Source organism: Centruroides sculpturatus, unplaced genomic scaffold (genome assembly GCF_000671375.1).
Source record: "Centruroides sculpturatus isolate CEXI.00-Female unplaced genomic scaffold, Cexi_2.0 scaffold1155, whole genome shotgun sequence".
Lineage (NCBI taxonomy): Eukaryota > Metazoa > Arthropoda > Arachnida > Scorpiones > Buthidae > Centruroides > Centruroides sculpturatus.
Window position 1 is genome coordinate 112,976 of NW_019385280.1, and position 20,599 is coordinate 133,574.

The 20,599-nt window shown below is 25.6% G+C and overlaps 1 protein-coding gene across 1 annotated transcript in view; it reads right to left on the reverse strand.

Moving 5' to 3' along the window:
* The window catches only part of LOC111637117 (voltage-dependent T-type calcium channel subunit alpha-1H-like), a 133,243-nt gene that overhangs the window by 48,506 nt on the left and 64,138 nt on the right, over positions 1-20,599 (reverse strand). Inside the window, exons 7-20 of the mRNA XM_023382535.1 lie at positions 19,179-19,414; positions 15,791-15,914; positions 13,066-13,283; positions 12,812-13,000; positions 12,527-12,738; positions 12,068-12,449; positions 11,421-11,500; positions 6,013-6,205; positions 5,041-5,225; positions 4,793-4,919; positions 4,417-4,545; positions 4,258-4,347; positions 3,906-4,113; positions 3,549-3,614 (exon numbers count right to left, since the gene is read on the reverse strand). Coding sequence (XP_023238303.1) covers positions 3,549-3,614; positions 3,906-4,113; positions 4,258-4,347; positions 4,417-4,545; positions 4,793-4,919; positions 5,041-5,225; positions 6,013-6,205; positions 11,421-11,500; positions 12,068-12,449; positions 12,527-12,738; positions 12,812-13,000; positions 13,066-13,283; positions 15,791-15,914; positions 19,179-19,414 — 2,439 coding nt within the window. The remainder of the gene's footprint in view (positions 1-3,548; positions 3,615-3,905; positions 4,114-4,257; positions 4,348-4,416; positions 4,546-4,792; positions 4,920-5,040; positions 5,226-6,012; positions 6,206-11,420; positions 11,501-12,067; positions 12,450-12,526; positions 12,739-12,811; positions 13,001-13,065; positions 13,284-15,790; positions 15,915-19,178; positions 19,415-20,599) is intronic.

The following is a 20,599-nucleotide window of genomic DNA, read 5'->3' on the forward strand; positions in this document are numbered from 1 at the left end:
ATTTTCCAAAATTCCTACGGACAAACGAACAGACAAATTAAATTAAAAACTATATTTGAACCATTAGAAAATGATTTAACAACTTCTAAATAATGATACTAATTAAGGCAAAAAAAAACTTCATTAATAATTTTAGATAAATGATATTTCTATCATTTAAGTAAAAATATATTAAATTGTTTGAGAATTAATAATAATTTTTATATTATTAATAATTAAAAGTAATGGAATATATACTGTATTTATAAATGTGTTTTAAAAAATCAAAGAAAGGATTCAAAATCAAAGTTTTCAGAAAGGAACGAATTGTACAGTTAGACAGACGAACAGACATAGAGACTTTCTAATTATAAACAGAATATATTCAAAACGTAAACGCATGCAAAATTATGAATATATCCACACGTATCTGTGACGTAATTATGGGGGGATGACATATAGTCCCCTCTATCTCCCAAACCCCTTGACGTTTAATCATAAAAATTTAATTGCATCAATTACTGTTGTATACAAACTTCCTAGAAAAATTTCAGAAATTTTCGACAAAAAGCCCAGGAGCTATTAAGCTTCAAATTTAGTGAACAAAATTGTGCATCCTATACATACAACAGCATTCAAACATAGGGAAAAATCCCCAACTTATTTTGAATTTATTAACATTTCAGGATCCTCTGAGTCCAAAAATGTAAAAAAGTTGGTCATAATTTTTTCTTCATTCTGATTGTGGTTTTTAGTTCATCATCGAAGTTCACCCCCAGAGCAAAATCTTAGTTACGCCACTGATACCTGTGAATATCATGATTGAAAAACATGACTATATGAACAATTATAAACGTATGCACAACCGCCGAATCCTGGAATGTTTGCTCATTCCGTGAAATAAAAATTTGCGTAATTCAGAATTATCCTAATTCATAAAATTCCCATTTTATATTTTACAATAAAATACAGACTTTTGTTTTTTATTATCGAGTTACGGCTTAGAAAACATCGAGTAAAGATTTACGTTAAATGCTATATTAGAGTTTAAGAATATATAATTAAATATATACTCACAGAAAAATCTCCAAAACAAGCAAAAATTATTGAGACATCTTCACAATGCCGGCTTCAATTTTTAATTATATTTTTTCATTTATTTAATTAAAAAGATATGCTTTCAATCTCAAATTAATAGTGTCCTGTCCGGTACATCATACTTTCCCTAATAACAACAGAATCATGTCGGTCATCTGTGTAGCTCTGTTGTGGAGAACATTTTTGAATTGAAATCACGTGACTTTCGGCATAGAAGTTTGCATATAGTCGTTAATCCGGACCTCCTATCCTTAATGTTTTCACATCTGGTCTCGAATTTAACCTATCTAACACCGTTCTCGAGATTGAGAAAGGATAGACGGACAGACGGACGACGGTGATAATTTATAGGTCTACGAATTTTTAAAACTGTAGCCCAATAATAGTAAACAATATAAAAAGTTTTTCAAATTACTTATGTTCATAAATTTACTACATCTCTGCACCAATATCATTTGACAAATTCCTGAAATCGGCACATCAATTGCATCTTTCATGAAATGAGCAACATTCCTGGATTAGATGTAACACACATATATATGTTATATGTAATGAATATAAATATAATATACATAATGCATAGACCTATATAATATATGTAACATTTCAATCTTTGGAGGATAGAAGCAGCTGAATAAAAACTCATATGATAACTATTATCTACACTTAAATTTACTAAATTATATTTTAATCTATATTATAATTTTAAACATTAAAGTTAGAAAAAATTAATTAATTTAAATATTTAATTTAATTGCTCTTATATGTTTTTAAAATATATCACTTATTACTCATTTTTTTATTTAACAATTTAATTTTTATTATATTTTTTAAAATGAAATTTTGATAATTTTAAACTTTATAACTTTATTTCTTTAAATAGATTAAAATTATTATTATTAATTGTTTTACTTGTAAATTTAACATAAATATTCATAATAAAATAATGATTATTTCAATTGGAAATAATTTATTTTGAATTCTTAACTTTTCACATTAAAGCGAAATTTTAACTTTAATTATAAATCGAGAAATTACAGAGAAATCTCTACGTAAACTGAAGTAGTTAAGCAAATCTAAGCATAAACATTTAAAATGTACGCTTGAACTTATTCAACTTTAATTGCAACACTATGTAAATAGTTTCATGCAGATTATCAATTAATAACAGTAATTTTGTTAATTGTAAAGTTTACCGTCACAGAAATCTTAACCTTATTTTTACCTTGATGAAGATCACTTAAAGTATATTACCCCATTTTCAACTATGCAATTAATTTTTAACGAAATATCACTCTCTCTTTCAGCACTTAACGTCTTAAAAAGAAAAATGCACGAAAAATATTTATAATGAAATTATAGATGCTAACGTAAACATAACCATTTGTATATAGTAAATCGGGTCCATAAACTTTCCATATCTGGTCTCGATTTTAATAGTATTTTACTCCTATACATCATACTTCTTTTGATAACAATCGAGTCGTGCCGGTCATCTATTTAACTCAAGATTAAGGAAGAACAGACAGATGGACAAAAGACAGTGGAAGTATATAGGACTGCAATCTAAACATAGTGGCCCGATGAATGGATGAATTTCAGTCACCAATGTTCATCAATAATTAATTTATAACAAGATATAAAAACAAGGGTAAAAGTAAAAATAAAAGCATTAGAATGGATTCTTAATGTAAAGGTTTCTAATCTGTGAAGCCGATTGGTAAAGAGTGTTTGCCATTTTTATAAAATTAGTTTGGGAACAGATAGAATAATGTGATCGGTGTTCATTTTTCAACATAATCGCCATTTAGAGTGGCACAGCTTGAATTTCAACGTAGGATGAAAATTGTTGACCTTTCACATCTCCTTTCATTTTGGAAACAACCGGAAGTCTGATACTGCCAAATCTGAGCTGTAAAGAGAGTGGCGAATAACCTGTAACCTTAGTTTCTTATGCGTCTTCAGTGTTTCCTTACTGCGATACAGGTTATTCTGCACTTTCTTACAGCCAAGATTTGGCAGTATCAGACTTCCGGTTGTTTCCAAAATAAAAGGAGATGTGAAAGGTCAACAATTTTCATTGTATATTGAAGTTCAAGATGCCGTGTGAGAATGGATCGAGAAAACATCAGAAAGTTTTTTCAGTAGTAAATGCAAAGTAATTATGTTGAAAAGTAAAGATGTGTGTTAAAAATAAATAATTTTTACTACTTTTTCAAACTGGTCACATTATTATATCTCTTTCCATACTGATTTTACAAAATGATGACCTTATTTATCACTCAGCTCTTGTAATGTAGTTGCTAACATGATCCTAATAAATAAATATTGTTTGTCAATCATAGATTTCATATATTCGTCAACAATTAATTTCGAAAATATAATTTTCTTGATACATAACATGTTAATTTAAAGAAGAGAACAAACAGGAGGAATCATAAAGGCATCAACACTTTTCAATAAGAACTTACTTCTAACCACCAACTCTTCGGCATTTATAGGATCGAACGGAAAAGGAAGAGAAACAACAGCGATTCCTAATATAAATTTTAGGATTCATAATGTAATTATGCAGTATAATTTCAATAAAGCCTAATTAATGAATGAGTAAATGCAGCTGCTGTTAATCAACAAGATATCATTTTCTAATCAATTCTTTCGCATTTAAAATATTTAAGAGAAAAGGAAGAGAAAAACAGCATCAAAAACTGTTTGTTTTTTTTAATGTAATTATTAGTGTTAACTTGAGCCTCTGTCTGTAATTGTTGGGACGTCATTCACACAGTCTTGCCGTTGCAAGCCAGACTCAGTACCACTTAACTACCGACCCTTAGATTCCATACTTCGTTTCTTCTTTTCCAGTTTGCGTGCACGTTTTGCAGCTCTTCTTGCTTTCTCTTCTTTTTCCTGTTCCTCTCGACAGCGATGAAAATTCTCTACAACTACCCCTACAAACATGTTGAGAACAAAAAAAGCTACCAGTAGAAGAAAGGAAATAAAGTATAACAGTCTCCATTCGCTGTAATTTTCAATAGGCTGCAAGAGAAGAAAATTAATTATTGAGGTAACTCTACTATAAAACGATGTATTTACCTTTACTTATTCTAAAAAATATATTAAAAATTTATAATTATAATATATTTTTATTCGTAATAAACTTATAAAAAGATAAATAAATACCTGCTGATCAATTCCAACAGCATCTAGACCAGTATACATGATATTTACCCAACCGTCTTTAGATGACAAAACAAATAACGACATCAATGCCTAAAATTTTATAAGTTTTTAATTAATAAAATTATTAAAATGAATAAAATTTGGAAAAAAATTTTTTACTTGGCCTAAATTATCAAAATTATATTTTTGGTTAATCCATTCGTTTCGTTTGTCTTCCAAACATTGTGTTTTATTTTTAACATCTTTCACATCTGGTCCTTCGCAATAATAAAAGCTTCCTTTGAAAAGCTTTAAAAAAATATATATATAAACACATGTATAATGGAATTTTAATAAATCAACGTAATAAATTTATATTTTGAACTGTTTATAACTTTAAATAATAAAAGTTTCAACGTAAGAGATTAATGCATACAACTTAAAAATTTGCATAATGGTAATTATGTCTTCCTTTTTTACCTTTTTAGTAATTTATTTTATTATAAATTTAAAAATTAAAGTATAAAAATAAAAAAACATGTATTAAATTACTTACCTGTACTCCCAAAATTCCGAAAATAATAAAAAATGTACAACAAATAAGTACAATATTTCCTATAGGGCGTAAAGATGATAAAAGTGTTTGAACGACTAATTTTAATCCCGGAGCTCTATTAATAACCCTAAAAATAGAATGAAAAAGAAAGAAAATTGACCAATAACTAGCTATTTTATAGAAAAAATAGCTTAAAATATATAATATATAACTGAAAAATTTAAATAAGTAAAGAAAATTCTTCTTACCTTAAAGGCCTGAGGGAACGTAGTAAACGAAAAACTCTTAGGATTCCAAAAATACGTGGACTGCCATCAGCAACAAAAGATAAAAGAACATCTACCAAGGAAATCATTACTAAACTACCATCCATGATATTCCAACCAGTTTTAAAGTAAGCATGGCTTCCATACCACAAACCTTTAGCTATAACCTGAAAATATCATTTTTAGTTTCTATTGTAATAAATATATCAACATTTTAAACTAAAGAAAAGTCTATATAAACTGCTTAATTTATATTTTTATAACAATTATTATAATTATATTAATCAATAAGGAAGAATTTGTTTTTATTTTAATACATTTTAATTATTAAACATTAGAATTAATCCATATTTTATTTTCTCTAATAAAATTTCTACTTTATAACTTTTAATATATATATTTTTAAATAAATTAATTTAATTTTTTAAAACCTCTACACTGTAATTTTTTATTGTTAACGAGCATATATTGCAATTTTTATTATATTTTTGATTTATTTCATTTAAAATATATGCTCTCCACCTCAAATTAGTACTGACTTGCCCCTGTACATCATACTTTTCCTTTAACATTAGAGTCGTGCAGGTCATGCATCTAACATCTTTCAGGGAAATTTTTTGAATTGAAATAACGTGACTGTCAATTTGCATCGGAAGTTCATATATAGTTAATCGGGGCCTCCTGCCCATAAGCTTTCCATATCTGATATCGATTTTAGTAGTGTTTTGCCCTTGTACCGGTATGTCATGCTTCTTCCGATAACAATCGAGTCATGCCGATCATCTATCTAACACCGTTCTCGAGATTAAAGAAAGATAGACAGACAGACAGCAGTGGGAATTTATAGGTCTACAAGTTTTTTTTTTTCAAACTTCAGCCCAATAACCATACTTCCTCATTGATCACAATTATAATTATCAAACTCGTGCATATGAAAAAAAGATGACAACTTACTTTAATTAACATTTCGAATGCGAAGACAACAGTGAAAATGTAATTAGTTGCCGTCAAAATCATACGTTCTGTACTATTTGGTGGTATGTTTGGTCTCTCCATAGCTAAAGTAATGCAATTCAATCCGATAAACACAAGAATTGAATAGTCAAACCATTTTTCATGAGCCAAGTACGTGCACCATTTTCTCACTCTACAACAAACACAAACAACAAAATGAATATATTTATTTCTACTCTTAAACCAATTTTAGCAAAATTTAAAATAAATTAAATTTTTTTTAGTTTACATAAAATAAAAAAATATATATTTATATTAAATATACATTTATACATCCTTTTTTTTCGTCAAAGAATTAAAGAAATAAGCTTAAAAAGTAGTGGAAAATCTACATATTTTCCATTACTTTTTTAAAATATTTAATAGGTTTTACAGTGTATACAAATTGAATAAATTATTACTTCTCACGTAAAAACTGAGAATAAAAATCTAATTATATACATACAAGACGGCTCAAAAAAGTCAATTAACAGCTTTGTAAACAATTCGGAAATTTTTTTAAAGTAATAATATACTCGAATAAGAGAGTAATTCAGTATAATTCGTAATAAAGTAACCTTTACTACGGTTAACTGATTTTTAAGCCGTTTATGCGTATATAGACTTGAATTTCGGTGCAATATATAGATTTAGGGTGGCCAAAAATTAAGTCAACCGACGTTTTTGCTAGTATTTTCCTAACAAATTGTTCGAGTAAAACGGCAATTTAGTTTTTAGAATTGTTAACCGACTTTTGGGCCACGTTGTATGCGTGTGCGTAAGCCTGATATAATTTAAGTTGAAAAATGCGAAAAATATTAATTATTTATTTAGTTTTATATTTTTTTTAGCTTTAAAAGTTAATAATGGTTAATGCTTTGCACGTCATTTATTATTAAAAATTTTTAATTTTCGAGAAAGCTACACACAAAAATTTAAATATTAAATAAATAAAAACTGAAGTATTTTTCAGTTTTAATATTTAAATTTTAAAAATATTTATTTTTATTTAACACATTAAAGAAAAAAAAATACACTTAAACATTTTCTAATCATATTTTTCCAAGTTTCTTTTTCTTAATTGGGAATTTCCTATTAAAGTAATGGAAAATTTCGATTAATGGAGCTCGCGATCTACTGGTTGATAATTGTTTTCTTTTCATCAGATTTATTGAGTAATTTTCATATATTTTTTTTAATTTTTATAGAATAAATGATTAATGAACTAAATTAAAAAACAAACTTTTTTCCTTTTATACAATTACAAATATAATGTGTCAAATGATGCTTAAAAAATTCTTAATATTCCTTATTAATTATCCCATTATTAATCATTATATCCTTGTTTAATTAGTATTAACGAATATAATAATTGCTTCAAAAATATCATAAAGTAGTAATTCTTAATAAAATTAAAATTAGTACCTAAAATAATTATTATTCGAATTATTGTAATTTTTCAAAATTTTATATGAAACTTCTCGATTTTTTGATTAAATTTAATCAAAAAATTTAAAAATTTTTTGATTAAATTTAAGAGGCAATTAAGTTTTACCTCTTAAATTATTCAAAAACATTAAATCATCATCTCAAACGATTTACAAAACTCTTTATCAAATAGAGAACAGACACACAGACGGTCAAATTAAATTATATTATCAGTTTGAGAAGTTTTTTGTTTTTTCACTGTTGAGTTGTTTTGAAAATGATTTAAGATAGAATAATTTAAAGCAACAATTTCCAATCGGTGGTACACACCGTTGGTACGCAAGAAGGCTCAGTGTGAAAAAGGTTGAGAACCGTTGATTTTTAAGCGTTAAAAGTAACAAAATTCTTCAAGATTTAATGATTTGCTATTTAATTTGCGAGTAAATTTGAACTGTTTCACCCTTTAAATTATCTTAAAAATTTCAATCACCATATTTCAAACGATTTTCAAAACGATTGAAGAGAGGACAGACGTACTGTACAGACGGACTAACGAACCGGTAATATAATCAATCCTTCCTCTTGTAATTATGTTTAAATTTAAATATTATTATTTTTTTCATGGTTCTGTAAACGTTTCACACTTTATTAGGACCTACAACATTTTTAGAATGGAGTAGAATTCTTCGTTCGATTCGGGTGAATGTACCATTGAATATATCGATATAGACGAGGATTCAGATCGTATCCCTCTCGAGAAGAGAGTTTTTCTCATTATTTTCTATTCTTTTCTGCAGAAATAGCGTGCATTCAATTCATCCAACTTACGTTGAAGGATTATCTGACTTGAAGTTTCTTTTGATCTTTTTACTAAAAGTGTACCAGAAGCACGTTTATTAAAGATTAATGGTACTAAACTTGTCATAAAACATCGGTATCAATAAAATCTTCCTTAATAATTCTTCAAATATATTAATTATACTTTCATTTATAAAAGAGAAAAAAATACTTTTACTTTCTACTAATATATCTTACTTTTATTAACATTTATCGAGAGATAAAATAAAAACTGAAATTTCAAAAATAAAAATTGTAAATAAAATATAAGAAAATCAATATTTAATGTTTTTTATAATTTGTCAGCTTGTCTGTCCTATTTAAATATATATATTTAAATAGGACAGACAGGCTGACAAATTATTAAATAAATCTACTTAAAAGTTAAATCTTGAATCCGTAAATTATAAGATCTAATTTAAGTTTTATTATAATTATAATTAATATAAATACATATGTAAAAAAATAAATAAACTTAAAAATTAAATACATTAAAAGGTATATTTAAAATAACATAAATTTGGGGTAATAAAATATAATTATAATCGAGTAAAAAGTTGTTATAGTTTTTAAAGGTATTTAATTTAATTCTTTATATTGAAAATTCGAACAAAATTAATTAAAATTGCCTACTTTACGGTTATAAATCACATTTAAGTATGTCAATAGAAGATAATTTAAAACGTTATACATACTCTCAATTACAAATATCAATATTATATTTAATAAAGATTCATATTTTAATCGAGAAATAAATATTTTATTGTTAAATGTTAATTATAAATTAGCCAGAAGATTCGAAGCAAATAATAGTTTAATAATTGCCTATTGGATGCTCTAAAATTAATATTACTGCACTATTAAAAATATTATTAAAGTTATAAAGTCTGTTTCTGTCCGACAACAAGTTGCGTAACTTTCCCGGAAACAAAGTTAAAATTGTATGTGGCGCCATCTGTTATAAAATTTTATTTTAAAATTATTTCATATTATTATTATAACGTGGAAAGAATATTAACATAAATTAGCAATAATTTTTAATTTTTAACGAAATTTATACACAAAGTACAGTAGAACCTCCATTATCCGGACCTCCATTATCCGGATTTTCGATTATCCGGATTGTTCAAAATAAACAAAAATTTTACGAATTTGCTGATTTGCACTTGGCGAATTACGACACTGTTTATGTACGTGATGGAATGCATAACTTTTTTTGTTTCAACAACGTCTCACCCATCACAGTGGTCGTAAACTCTTAAATATATTTTACGTAGTAATAAAAATATAACTTGACATACGTATTTATAAATAATTTATATTCAAATTACATCATTTCTATGACCAAGGGCGGCGTAAGGCATGGACGACGTGGGCCACCGCCTATGCCTGGCGGTCCGAAGGGCCTCGCGCCTCGAAGGTTTATGCATTACTTAAAAGCCGCGAACGCGACGAAAAAATTTTACTCGTCATAAAACGATAAATAGTTTATCAAATTTTTATTCATAAAACTGCAGTTTCAACTGCTTTTTATTTTATAAAATCCGTCTTCTTGCGCCACTAGAGGGCCTTTTAAACAGTAGGTAGTCTGTTAGCGTTGGTCAGTAGTAGTCCAAATTCAATATGAATGTTTGTTTCTTGAAAATTTGATCACGATTTAAATACAGTATTTACTTTTAATATTGCCGATATGTCATCGAAAAGAAAACGTGTTGTATTATCATTAAAAGACAAATTAAAGTGTTTGTTTCGATTATCCGGATTTTTTCTTATCCGGACCACCTTCATCCCCAATTAGTCCGGATAATCGAGGTTCTACTGTATATCAATTTTATATTTATATATTTTTTACTAATCTGTCTTATAATTTATAATACTTTTAAATATAATTAACACTAATAAACTTGATAAATATTTGAATTTTTAAACGAATTTTTATTTTTTTACGCCATATTCAACAAAACTTTAGATACAAAATATTTCTATTTTATTTATTTAATTAATTTATCTGAAATTTTATCACACTTTAAATGTTTTTTTTCCTACTTAACTATCAATAAATTTAATTAAATTAATTAATTTTAAATTTTATTTTCTACTTAACAATTAAGAAGATTATTGGTGTTTTTAATGGACTTTAGAAAATTTCAATTTTATTATTATTTATTATATTTAGGATCAAATTATGCGTATGTTTCTGTTCAAGTTTTATATTCTTCTACAGCACTTTCATGTGTTATTTTCTATTTTGTTCTTTGTTTTCAGACAGTTCTCTTGGGGTCCATTTCCTGCTTCACCTGTTGTCCATCATTCTTGCAACATGTCCATCCCATTTCCATTTGCTTTCTTCCATCTTTACCCCCCTCAAACATCGTGTTCTTTTCTCTTTTCTAATCCTTACTTTTCTACCTTTTAACGTAATCCCAAGTTTTTTTCCCCTTCCATTCTTTTTTCTGTTCTAATGTATATCTATGGTCACCACTTTTCTGACTCCAACACTATTTTTAGATGGATAAATTGATTGAAATTTTATATACGCAATATTATTATTATTTATGATAAAACGGGATTTTAATCTCAAAATATTCTGAATTAATTCATCTTATTTGCTACTTTAATTTAATCATAATTTAATTTAAAATTACAGTTTATATAAAGTTCATTATGTTATAAAAAATAATAATAAAGTAAAATAATGTAAGTTTTTAATAATTTAAAATATTTAATTTGCGTTTAACAACTTAATTAAAAATATCAAGAAGTTATATAAATTTTTAAATTTTAAATTAATAAAAAAATAACGTTTCTGTATATAATAAAATTATTTTTAAAAATTATTATTATTTTTTTTATACATTGTTAATCAGGTAAAAATTCAATAAGGTTATTGTATGTTGCTTACACACACTTCATATTATTGTAATAGCATAAGATGAGTTCTTAACTGTAAATATAATGATGTAGTTATTACATGAAATTTACTAAGTATTGAGGACTTTTCTTATCTTTCCTTCAAATTCATTATTTTATAAAACCTATTTTGTATTCTATGTTTAAAGCTATTGATAAGAGGAGAGAAGAAAGGACAATTAAGGTGCACTTACCGGTTGGACGGAGAAAATAAAAACAGTGAGAAACTTTCCCTGTCTTTCATCCATTCTGTCCATTCAAAAAACCAACAAAGCTGATAAAAAATATTAAAAAAGACATCTTATCTTCAAGAAGTTTTGAAATTTAAAAAAAAAACAACTTATAAAATATGCTAGTACACTACTTTAAAATCTATACTTTTTGATTAGTTGGAAGAATTTCAATAAAGTTTAGGGGTCCGAGTAATCAACTTTTCGTTTAAAGAATCGATTTTGTTAAAAATATTTTTAATTTTATAATAATTAAATATTTTTTTTTATTTTAGAAGTGATTTTTAATATACTTAACAGGACAAAATCTTTATTCTTATTACTAATCCTTAAGGGAAGTGATGGTGGTACTTATATGAGAGCGTTAATTTTTACGAAATAAATAAATAAAAAATAATTTTAGACTTCTTAGAAGTTTATAAATTTTATAATATTAACAATTATTTTATATTTTATTCAATAGAATCAATAAAAGTTTACTATGAAAAACGATATTTGTAATTTGTCACCTTTTTTTGGTAAGAAGAAATGTATATAGAGTAAAGAAAAATAAAGAAGAATGACAAGTTAAAGGAAATGAAACTTTCTCTTCCTGCATTACTTTTACTAACCTTCTTTTCTCCAAAGTCGATTTTTTCCGCATTTGCTGTATTCTCTGTTTTATATTGTGACATATTGGATAAGTTGTTAGGTTTGAAATCTTCTTTCAAAGACGAGTCGACTAACGATAGACCACTGCTGGGATTTTGATCGTTGTCGTTGATTGAATTGTGAACACTTCCTGATCGTCGTCTAGAGCAGCAATCAGTGTGAGGAATAGAGACAACTTCCCCCATTCCTTCTGGATACTGATTCTTAATGGAATACTGAGGACTCGGAGTTCTAGTTGTTGAGATCGTGTTTTCAATTGTAACGTTGTTAGTTTTATTATTTGTAGTGTTTACTAATGTAGGAAGTCTGCCGTTACAATGCCTGTGGTCGACGATGAAGCCACTGAAATAAAGTAAAAATCCATATTTATACCGATTTATGTATATACCAACGAATGAAAACAATCCTTTACTTCTTACCAGTTTAGCTGATTGTTCATATTGTTAAGTATCACTTCCTGTTCCTCATCGCTTAAAGAATCGCTATCGGATTCTATAGAGCTATCCTTTGCACTTTTTTTCTTCTTTTTAAGTTTCCAACTGTGAATGCTTCCTCTCCTACTAACTTTTGGTGAACTGCAACTATTATTCTTACTATTTTGACGCTGTAGAGGAGTTGGACTTGACGATCTCTAGAATAGGCATTATTGAGATTAAAAAAAGTGCTGTATCTACAATTTTCTACTTAATAAAAGTTTAAAATACTTTTTTTTCGGAGTAAGAAGAATCACTTCCTCTCCTTGATTTACTACTAGCGAGGCTGCTTTTCCTTGATAGAGAAGGAGAAGTACAAACATAAATTTGAGGAACCGTTAAGGTATCACTTTCTTGGCTATAATCACCACATGTGGATTGAGATGGAGAGCATTGTTGGATATGAAGGGATGGAGGGATCTGAAATTAATATATATATTTAATAAAAGAAAATACTGTATATATTAATTTACATTCAAACTTACTGATGATTTATCAATAGTATCGATGGAAGAGGCACTAATATTAAACGCTCTCGATGGGGAGAGCCTGTTATTCAAATCTCTTAACACGGGATCTAAATTTGCGCAGGGTGAACCTTGTGGCGTTGCAGCTGTGTGGGTAATAATTGGAGGAAAAAAATGATCTGTTGTTTGGCATCCTTGTTTTAATCTGTCTGGTTGATTGTGCCGCATTATAGTTTCTATTTATAAAAATAAAATTCCAATAAATATTTATTATGTGATTAAAATAATATTTTAATTATTTTAACATCCTACAATGTTTAATTATTATTTACGATAAATACTAAGCAAGTGTAAATGGATCATAAGGATTATTATTATATGTAAATTTAAAGTATGGTTACATAATTAATATGACTATCAAGAGATATTTGAAGCTATTGAATATCCACTATTGAGTGATTCTTTAATTTACAGCATACCATTGATTTAAATTAAAAATGTCTTAATATAGAATAATATAATATAGAATTTGCATTGAACTGAACGCACAAATATGTAAATTACCCCCTAATTATATATATGGCAAAGAAAAAATGATAAAGAAAATGTATTTTTTATTAATTAAACATAATTTTAATTAATTTTTTACTTAATTTCTTCTAGTTTTAATAAATGTATTAGAAGTATTGATCATTATAATCACTAAACATATTATATTACATTTAATAAAAGTTTCATATTGTTGTGCCGCTACATTAAACTTTGGTTTGACGAGATACAAATTTTATGAGACAAATAATAATTTATTTAGTAAAATAATAACAATTTAAGTTATTTAAGTAAGAAAATTAATTTCTTTTCCACAAATTTTGATCTTATTTTTTTAATATTTATATTTTTTACCGCTTAATCCTACGGAGGTAATGAATTATAATAATGATGGACAGGAACTATTTTAAAATTTATATTTAAAAAAATATATTCGATTCGACGAAGTGATATTTAACACAATTTTCACAAGAATTGTGAATCTTATTACACCTATTAAAGAATTCAATTCATATATAATTTGATTTAGAATGAATTAACTTGATACGTTGATCTCTTGTGATTCATCGATTTAATATTGTTAATATCGAAGTAAATATTTGCTTATTTTCGATTTTAATAATAAAAATAGTTTATTTTATACAAACAAATGCAAAAAAATACAATTTCATTCGATATTTTATATAAAATGTGTGAAATTTCACTCGTTCTTTTGATTTCCTTTCAATCCATTTACGAGATTCAGAAACTTAAATTATTACGAATTATCAGAAATTTACCTTAATTTTAAATAATTTTGGTCAATTTTTATGATAAAAATATCTAAAATGCAAGTTGAAAGCTGTAGATGCATTTTGAAGAAGGAAAAATTATGAATTTATTTCTTTGCAAAAGAAAAAATTCAGTTAATGATTATGAATGATACATTTTTCTTTATAGAAGATAACTTATCTAAAGTCCAAATATTAATTAAAAATTTTTTATGATTGAGTATTAAAAAAACACCAGTAAATGTTTAATGTCTGCTTTCTAGCTCCATAGTTTTATTGAAATTAAAAATGACTCTTCATTTCTTCTGGCAATTTATTCTCTTTTTTTCCCCCAATTATAAAGTATATATACACTATATATGTATCATAAAATTAAATTTTATTTTAATATTAAAAAAATAAAAGTATTTAATTTGGACTATAATTATAAAAGTTTTTTAAGGTTTGGCTGTTAGATGTTTTCTTACTGATCATTTTATATCAGAATTTTGTTTAGGAATTAGGAAATTCGAAAATGTTTAAAATCCTCTTAACAATTTATTTTATAATTCTTAAAAAAAGTTATATTTTCCTTCATTTCTTTTTCGTTTGCCAATCATCTTGCTTGTTATAAAGTCTATCAGGATTAATTTGCATATTCCAACTTTTGACAGTGACATCGTTGATCTGATAAACTATAATAATATTGATCAAAATTTCGTAGAATCTACATTTAATTCTTCTGTATGAATTAGTATATCGATTTATAAAATTCTACTACAATTTATCGCAATTCTCAAACTTAAATTCTTCTCTATTTTGAATAATGGTCCATACTTTTCTTTTTATTTTAGATTTTATAAAACCAATACTTGATTCTCGATAAATAGAAGTATGCATCACTTTAAATTAATTTTATATCTCTTATGTAATTGGGAATAAAATTATTTAATTCAGATTTTCGAACAGTTCGATAAGAAAGACTGATAATTTTATGTAATTCGATTTATAATAGATTAATTTTCAAGCTATTAAAGAATTAAAAGTTTGTAAAAATTTTTGTTATAATACTTAAAAGTTATAAATTAAACTTGAGAAAAGCTTATTAAATGATTAATAACGTGAATAAATTAGTGAACTAAAACTAATTCAGTAGTTTTTATATGCTACGTGTAAGATATTAAATAATTTTTGTGAAAATCTCCCTCTTTCTCTCTTTCTTTTTATAGCAAATGTTCTTCAGAATGCAATATAAGAAATGAGATATTTATAATTTAAAATCGAAATTATCAACTAGAAAGAAATTGTTATAATTTATTCAATACAGATAGAAAGATACTAAAAAATTTTCCACATAAAACTCCTATACAAATCTTTCTAATGCTGTTATCGTATCCTTGTCTAACTTTTTTTTATCGTTTGTTCCAATTCAATAGAAATTTTACCTTTCTCAATATTGTCTTTGGGATCTACTTCTTGGATCATGTACTTTCGGTTTTTATTTCCTTTCATTCCATGTCTTCCAGGAGACGTGTTCTCCAATACTTCATCACTCTTCTTCTTATCATCCTGAAAATTAATATAAATAATTTATAAATATTCTTCCGTAATTTTAAGAACGTCAAATGTATACAAACTTTCGTACAAAGAAGAATTAATAATTTTAAAAATTATTTAAAAAGGGACAGAATTTACACATAAGTCAAACATGTTACAGTTTAGGACCACACTGCAACCTCGTTACATTATTTGTTGGAGGAAAGATATTATATAATTCAGGGATACAACGAATCTAAATTCAGCCCTGAATTAATAAAATAAATATACACAAATTACTAGTAGAGAGATTTTAAAATAAATGTATTTAAATTATCAAAGAATGTCTTTTTTCGTCGAGAAGTTAATGATTTTTTTTAATTAAAAATACGTGTGTACTTTATAAAGTAAATATAGTGTTATATAATTGCAAATATAAATCATAAAATGATTTACTGAATGGATTCAGTGCATTTACTTCTTTCAGATTTGTACGATATTCAATTTATTTATAAGAGAAAAAGTAAGAGGAGTGAAAAAAATCTGAATGAACATACATAACGCCTTGATAGAAAGCCATAAAGTCAGCAACTTCGTAATTTTACACATTAGAAAAATTTGCAAATTCAGCTGAAATTTTTTTCCCTTCAATTATTATTACTATTTAAGGATATTTTTTTAAAAACGTTTAATCTATTTAAAAATTATTTTAAACATTAAAAAAATAATAACTAATATATTTTCTAATTAATAAAATTAAGATTTACATTTATTACTGTAAATTTTAATTAATATTGGCCTATAGTTAAATATTTGCATAATTTCATATTTGTTGCTAATTATGAGGAAGTAATGTCGTTAATATTAAGCTAATATTATTAAAACACACAAGATATAGCCTACTTGTTGACATTATATAATTATTAATCATTTATCTGTTTATTTAATTTAAATTTATATTATATTCAGAATTCATGTTTCTTGAATAAATATATGTTAATAAGCAGAATATATCGAAAATCTTAGTATACAAGTTCACGTGTGAGATCTGAACCCACTTCCCTGGTTACACGAGAAATGTTCTAAGACATAGTTTGAATAATATCTTTGCTGTGCCCGTAATTTGCTGGGCTTAATGTAAAATATAAATGCCAGGATAAAGCATTAAGAATGGGGTAGAGAAATCCCATTCTTAATGCTCTACCTTATGCGAATGAACATGTCACACGTCCGTGCAACCGGATCTGTGTATGAACACCTGGTTTATAAATTATAATATATATTTCGGATGATTCTTATTATTAAAATCTACTCATTTAACAGGAAAGTAGACAATTTTGAACACATAGGCGAACATACAACACATGATATAAGTCTAATTGCATGAAAATCTTGATTTAAAACTTCCATTAACTTCTTAGATCATTCGATTACTAAATGACGTGGGCTAAAATTTCACTCGTATCAAATACATGTTTAATGTTTTAAGTCTTGGATTCTTTTTATGAGTCAGCATCATGATTTATGTATTAGAATCTACATATTGAGTGAAGTTTATCACCAGAAACGATCCTTCTAAAATTTTACATTTGTATCAAATTATTTTAATCGAATTGAACGTAAATCTATATTTTAAAACGTTTAATTAAATAGTTAAAGATATATTTAGATAAAATATAATTAAATTGCTTAGATAATGTCAGCGGCAAAAATTCATTAATTGGATATTATAGTTTTTTTTATAGTAGTTATCATGCAAATATTAATTTTTTATAAGGTTTTGTAAACATAAATTTAATAAAATACTAATTTTAGAATAATAATTATATTATAAAAAGATATTTTTCTTTTTTATTTCTTTATTTTTCTTGTATTTTATTAAATATTATTAAGTAAAATAGAGTGATGATAAAATTATTCTTAAATCTCTTCTCAGCATCATTAATCTTTAAAGATATCAAAATTCTTATCTCAAGGATTTGATAAAAATTTTGATATGTTCAAAGATCTTAGACTTAATTCATTTTAGATTTTGAAGAATTAAATACATTTATCTTTAATATCAATAATTTTATTTAAATATTCTTTATCTGTAAATTGTCATTTGAATATACGTCTCAATGTGTCATCATATTAGAATAATAATAAAATATATAAGAATTATTTTATATCGATAAATAAATAATGTTAATTTAATAAAAATTTAATGTTATTTATAGAATTTATAATTTTGTAATTATTTTTTAATATATATTCTACAAACTAATAAGCTTCCTCTCNACTTAGCATTTCTTTCTTTCTTTTTTTTTATAGCAGGAATCAAAATGTCATAAACATGATAATAAATCACTGTATATTAATTATGAAAATTTGTACACATACAGCATCTTTTAATAATCTGAAAAACATTACCAAATGGAAGAAATATTGATGTTTTAAAATAAAACAATTTAATTATAAATTGTTTAATACCAATTTAATAAGAAATATTTAAAATAAATTCATGTTTTAAAAATTAAACTATGAAGAAATACATCTTATCAATTATTTCCACTTTAATTTTTTTCAAACAAATGCAACTTTTTATTAATTTAAATTTTAGATTTTTATTATACTTAGAAAAAACAAATAGTTTTTGACAAAAAGTCGATAATTTATACAGCATAAATCTATATTAAATTATCAAAAAAATAAAAATAAAAATAAAAAAATTTACATTTTACTTTATGCTTTTATCCATAACAAATATTTATTATTATGAAAATTTACTTTACTGTTTATTGCTTTATAGGGTTTTGAAAGCTAAATAATAACTGTCAAGCTTTCTTACTTTATGCTCAAATGTTATTTATTTTTTAAAATCTAACTAAACAAATTTGTTTTAAAATCAGATCAAGAAAATTAAATCTTCCATATTGAATTCTTGTAAATTGCAAAAGTATGCATAATTTATTTTTGTAGAGTAACAGACAGAAACTAATGGCAAAAATTTACAATTAATATTTACATAATTATAATAATATACAATACTTATATTATCCATTTTTAATAGCTGGTGGGAGATCGTGGAAGTAAGAATGTTGCATGGCTTCGTCGGCAGATATCCTCATGGCTGGATTACACACGAGTAGTTTCTGCAATGGATGATCGAACGACTATTGAGTGCGATAATTTAAATGACAAATATTATGCTTTTACTGAACTTAATAGTAAAATACTAAAAGTAGAAATTGCAAATTATATTTGCAAGATCTAAAAAATAGTAGAAGTTAATTTTTTAAAAAATCAGGAAATTGCTCCTTTCCGGTATTTTTTCTGCCTCGTTGACCCTAATATTTTACAGGTAATTCTCACCTGAAAAACAGTGACTGTGGCCCATAGTATATTGTCGAACTGTTTTCTGTCGCAGCTACATTGAGTAGGATCACTTCGAAGGTCTTCACAATTGCATTGACCACTGCCATCGTTCCGAGTGCAAAGTTTACCACCAAACAGATACATGCCCAAGCAACTGTGAAGCAGACATGTACTATCTTATGGTGTGACTAATATCAAATTCTTAATACGACAATACAATTAAATAATGGTGAATTTTTGACCAAAAAAAAGAACATAATCTATACTTAATACTTTGCACAATAATAAATACATTTAAGCTATGCAAAAAGCAATATATTCAATAACAATTTACCATGCTCATATACATATATATTTAAATACTGATTGAAGGTGCAATCACATCTTTTGCAAACTTAAAAAATATATATATATTTATTCACATTTATATATATATATATAACACTTAATTATGTTATTTATAGTGTTAATACGTTTATAAAGCATTGCTAAAGTTAATTATATTAAATTAATTTTTTTAATCATAATTAACTGAAGTTGAATCTTTTATTGTACTGTACACATATACGCCATTAAAATTTTATCTAGCATTAAAAAAACTATTAAATAATGTGTAAAAAATAGTAGGCCATCATTGCAGAAAGCTAAGCACAGCCAGCAACGTGTTAAAATAAGCAAAAGAACAATTATTATTGCATTTAAAGAATGTATAACAGCAATAACGAGGCAGAAAAGAGCGAAAAAGAGCTAAGGCGATAATTAAGAAATGTAATTTTTTTCTGTAATTTTTAATATTGCATTACATAAAAACCCATTTATAGCATCTAACCTACTTTTATACTTTCGAATGTTAATAAATACATTTATAAATATCTACAAAAAAAATACTATTAGAATAGAAAATAAATTATTAATTTATCATTTTGAAAAAGCTGGATGTGCATTTTTTTCCTTTATATTGATTTTTTTTCTTTTGGCTAAATTACATGATAATATCAAATACCTGAAAAACTGTAACAATGGCCCAAAGCAATGTGTCAAAATTCTTCCTATCGCAAAAATTCGAAGTTTCGTCCACTTTCTTGCAGAATTTACAACCAAACAAATTCATTCCAAGTATGCTGAAGGAAGGGATTAAGTTAATATTAGATCGTAGACATTTTCTCTTTTTTTTTTCTTTATTAGTGAAGTTATAAACTTCATGAAAATGCCAGAAACTTGTTTAGGATTTTGACAAGATTTTTAATATTTAAAAAAGAATTTAATGGTTTTTTTAAAATATTAAAAAATTCTTTTTCGAGCATCAAAATCTCTTATTAAATGTGATTTTTTAATATAAAAATTTATATATATTTATAAAT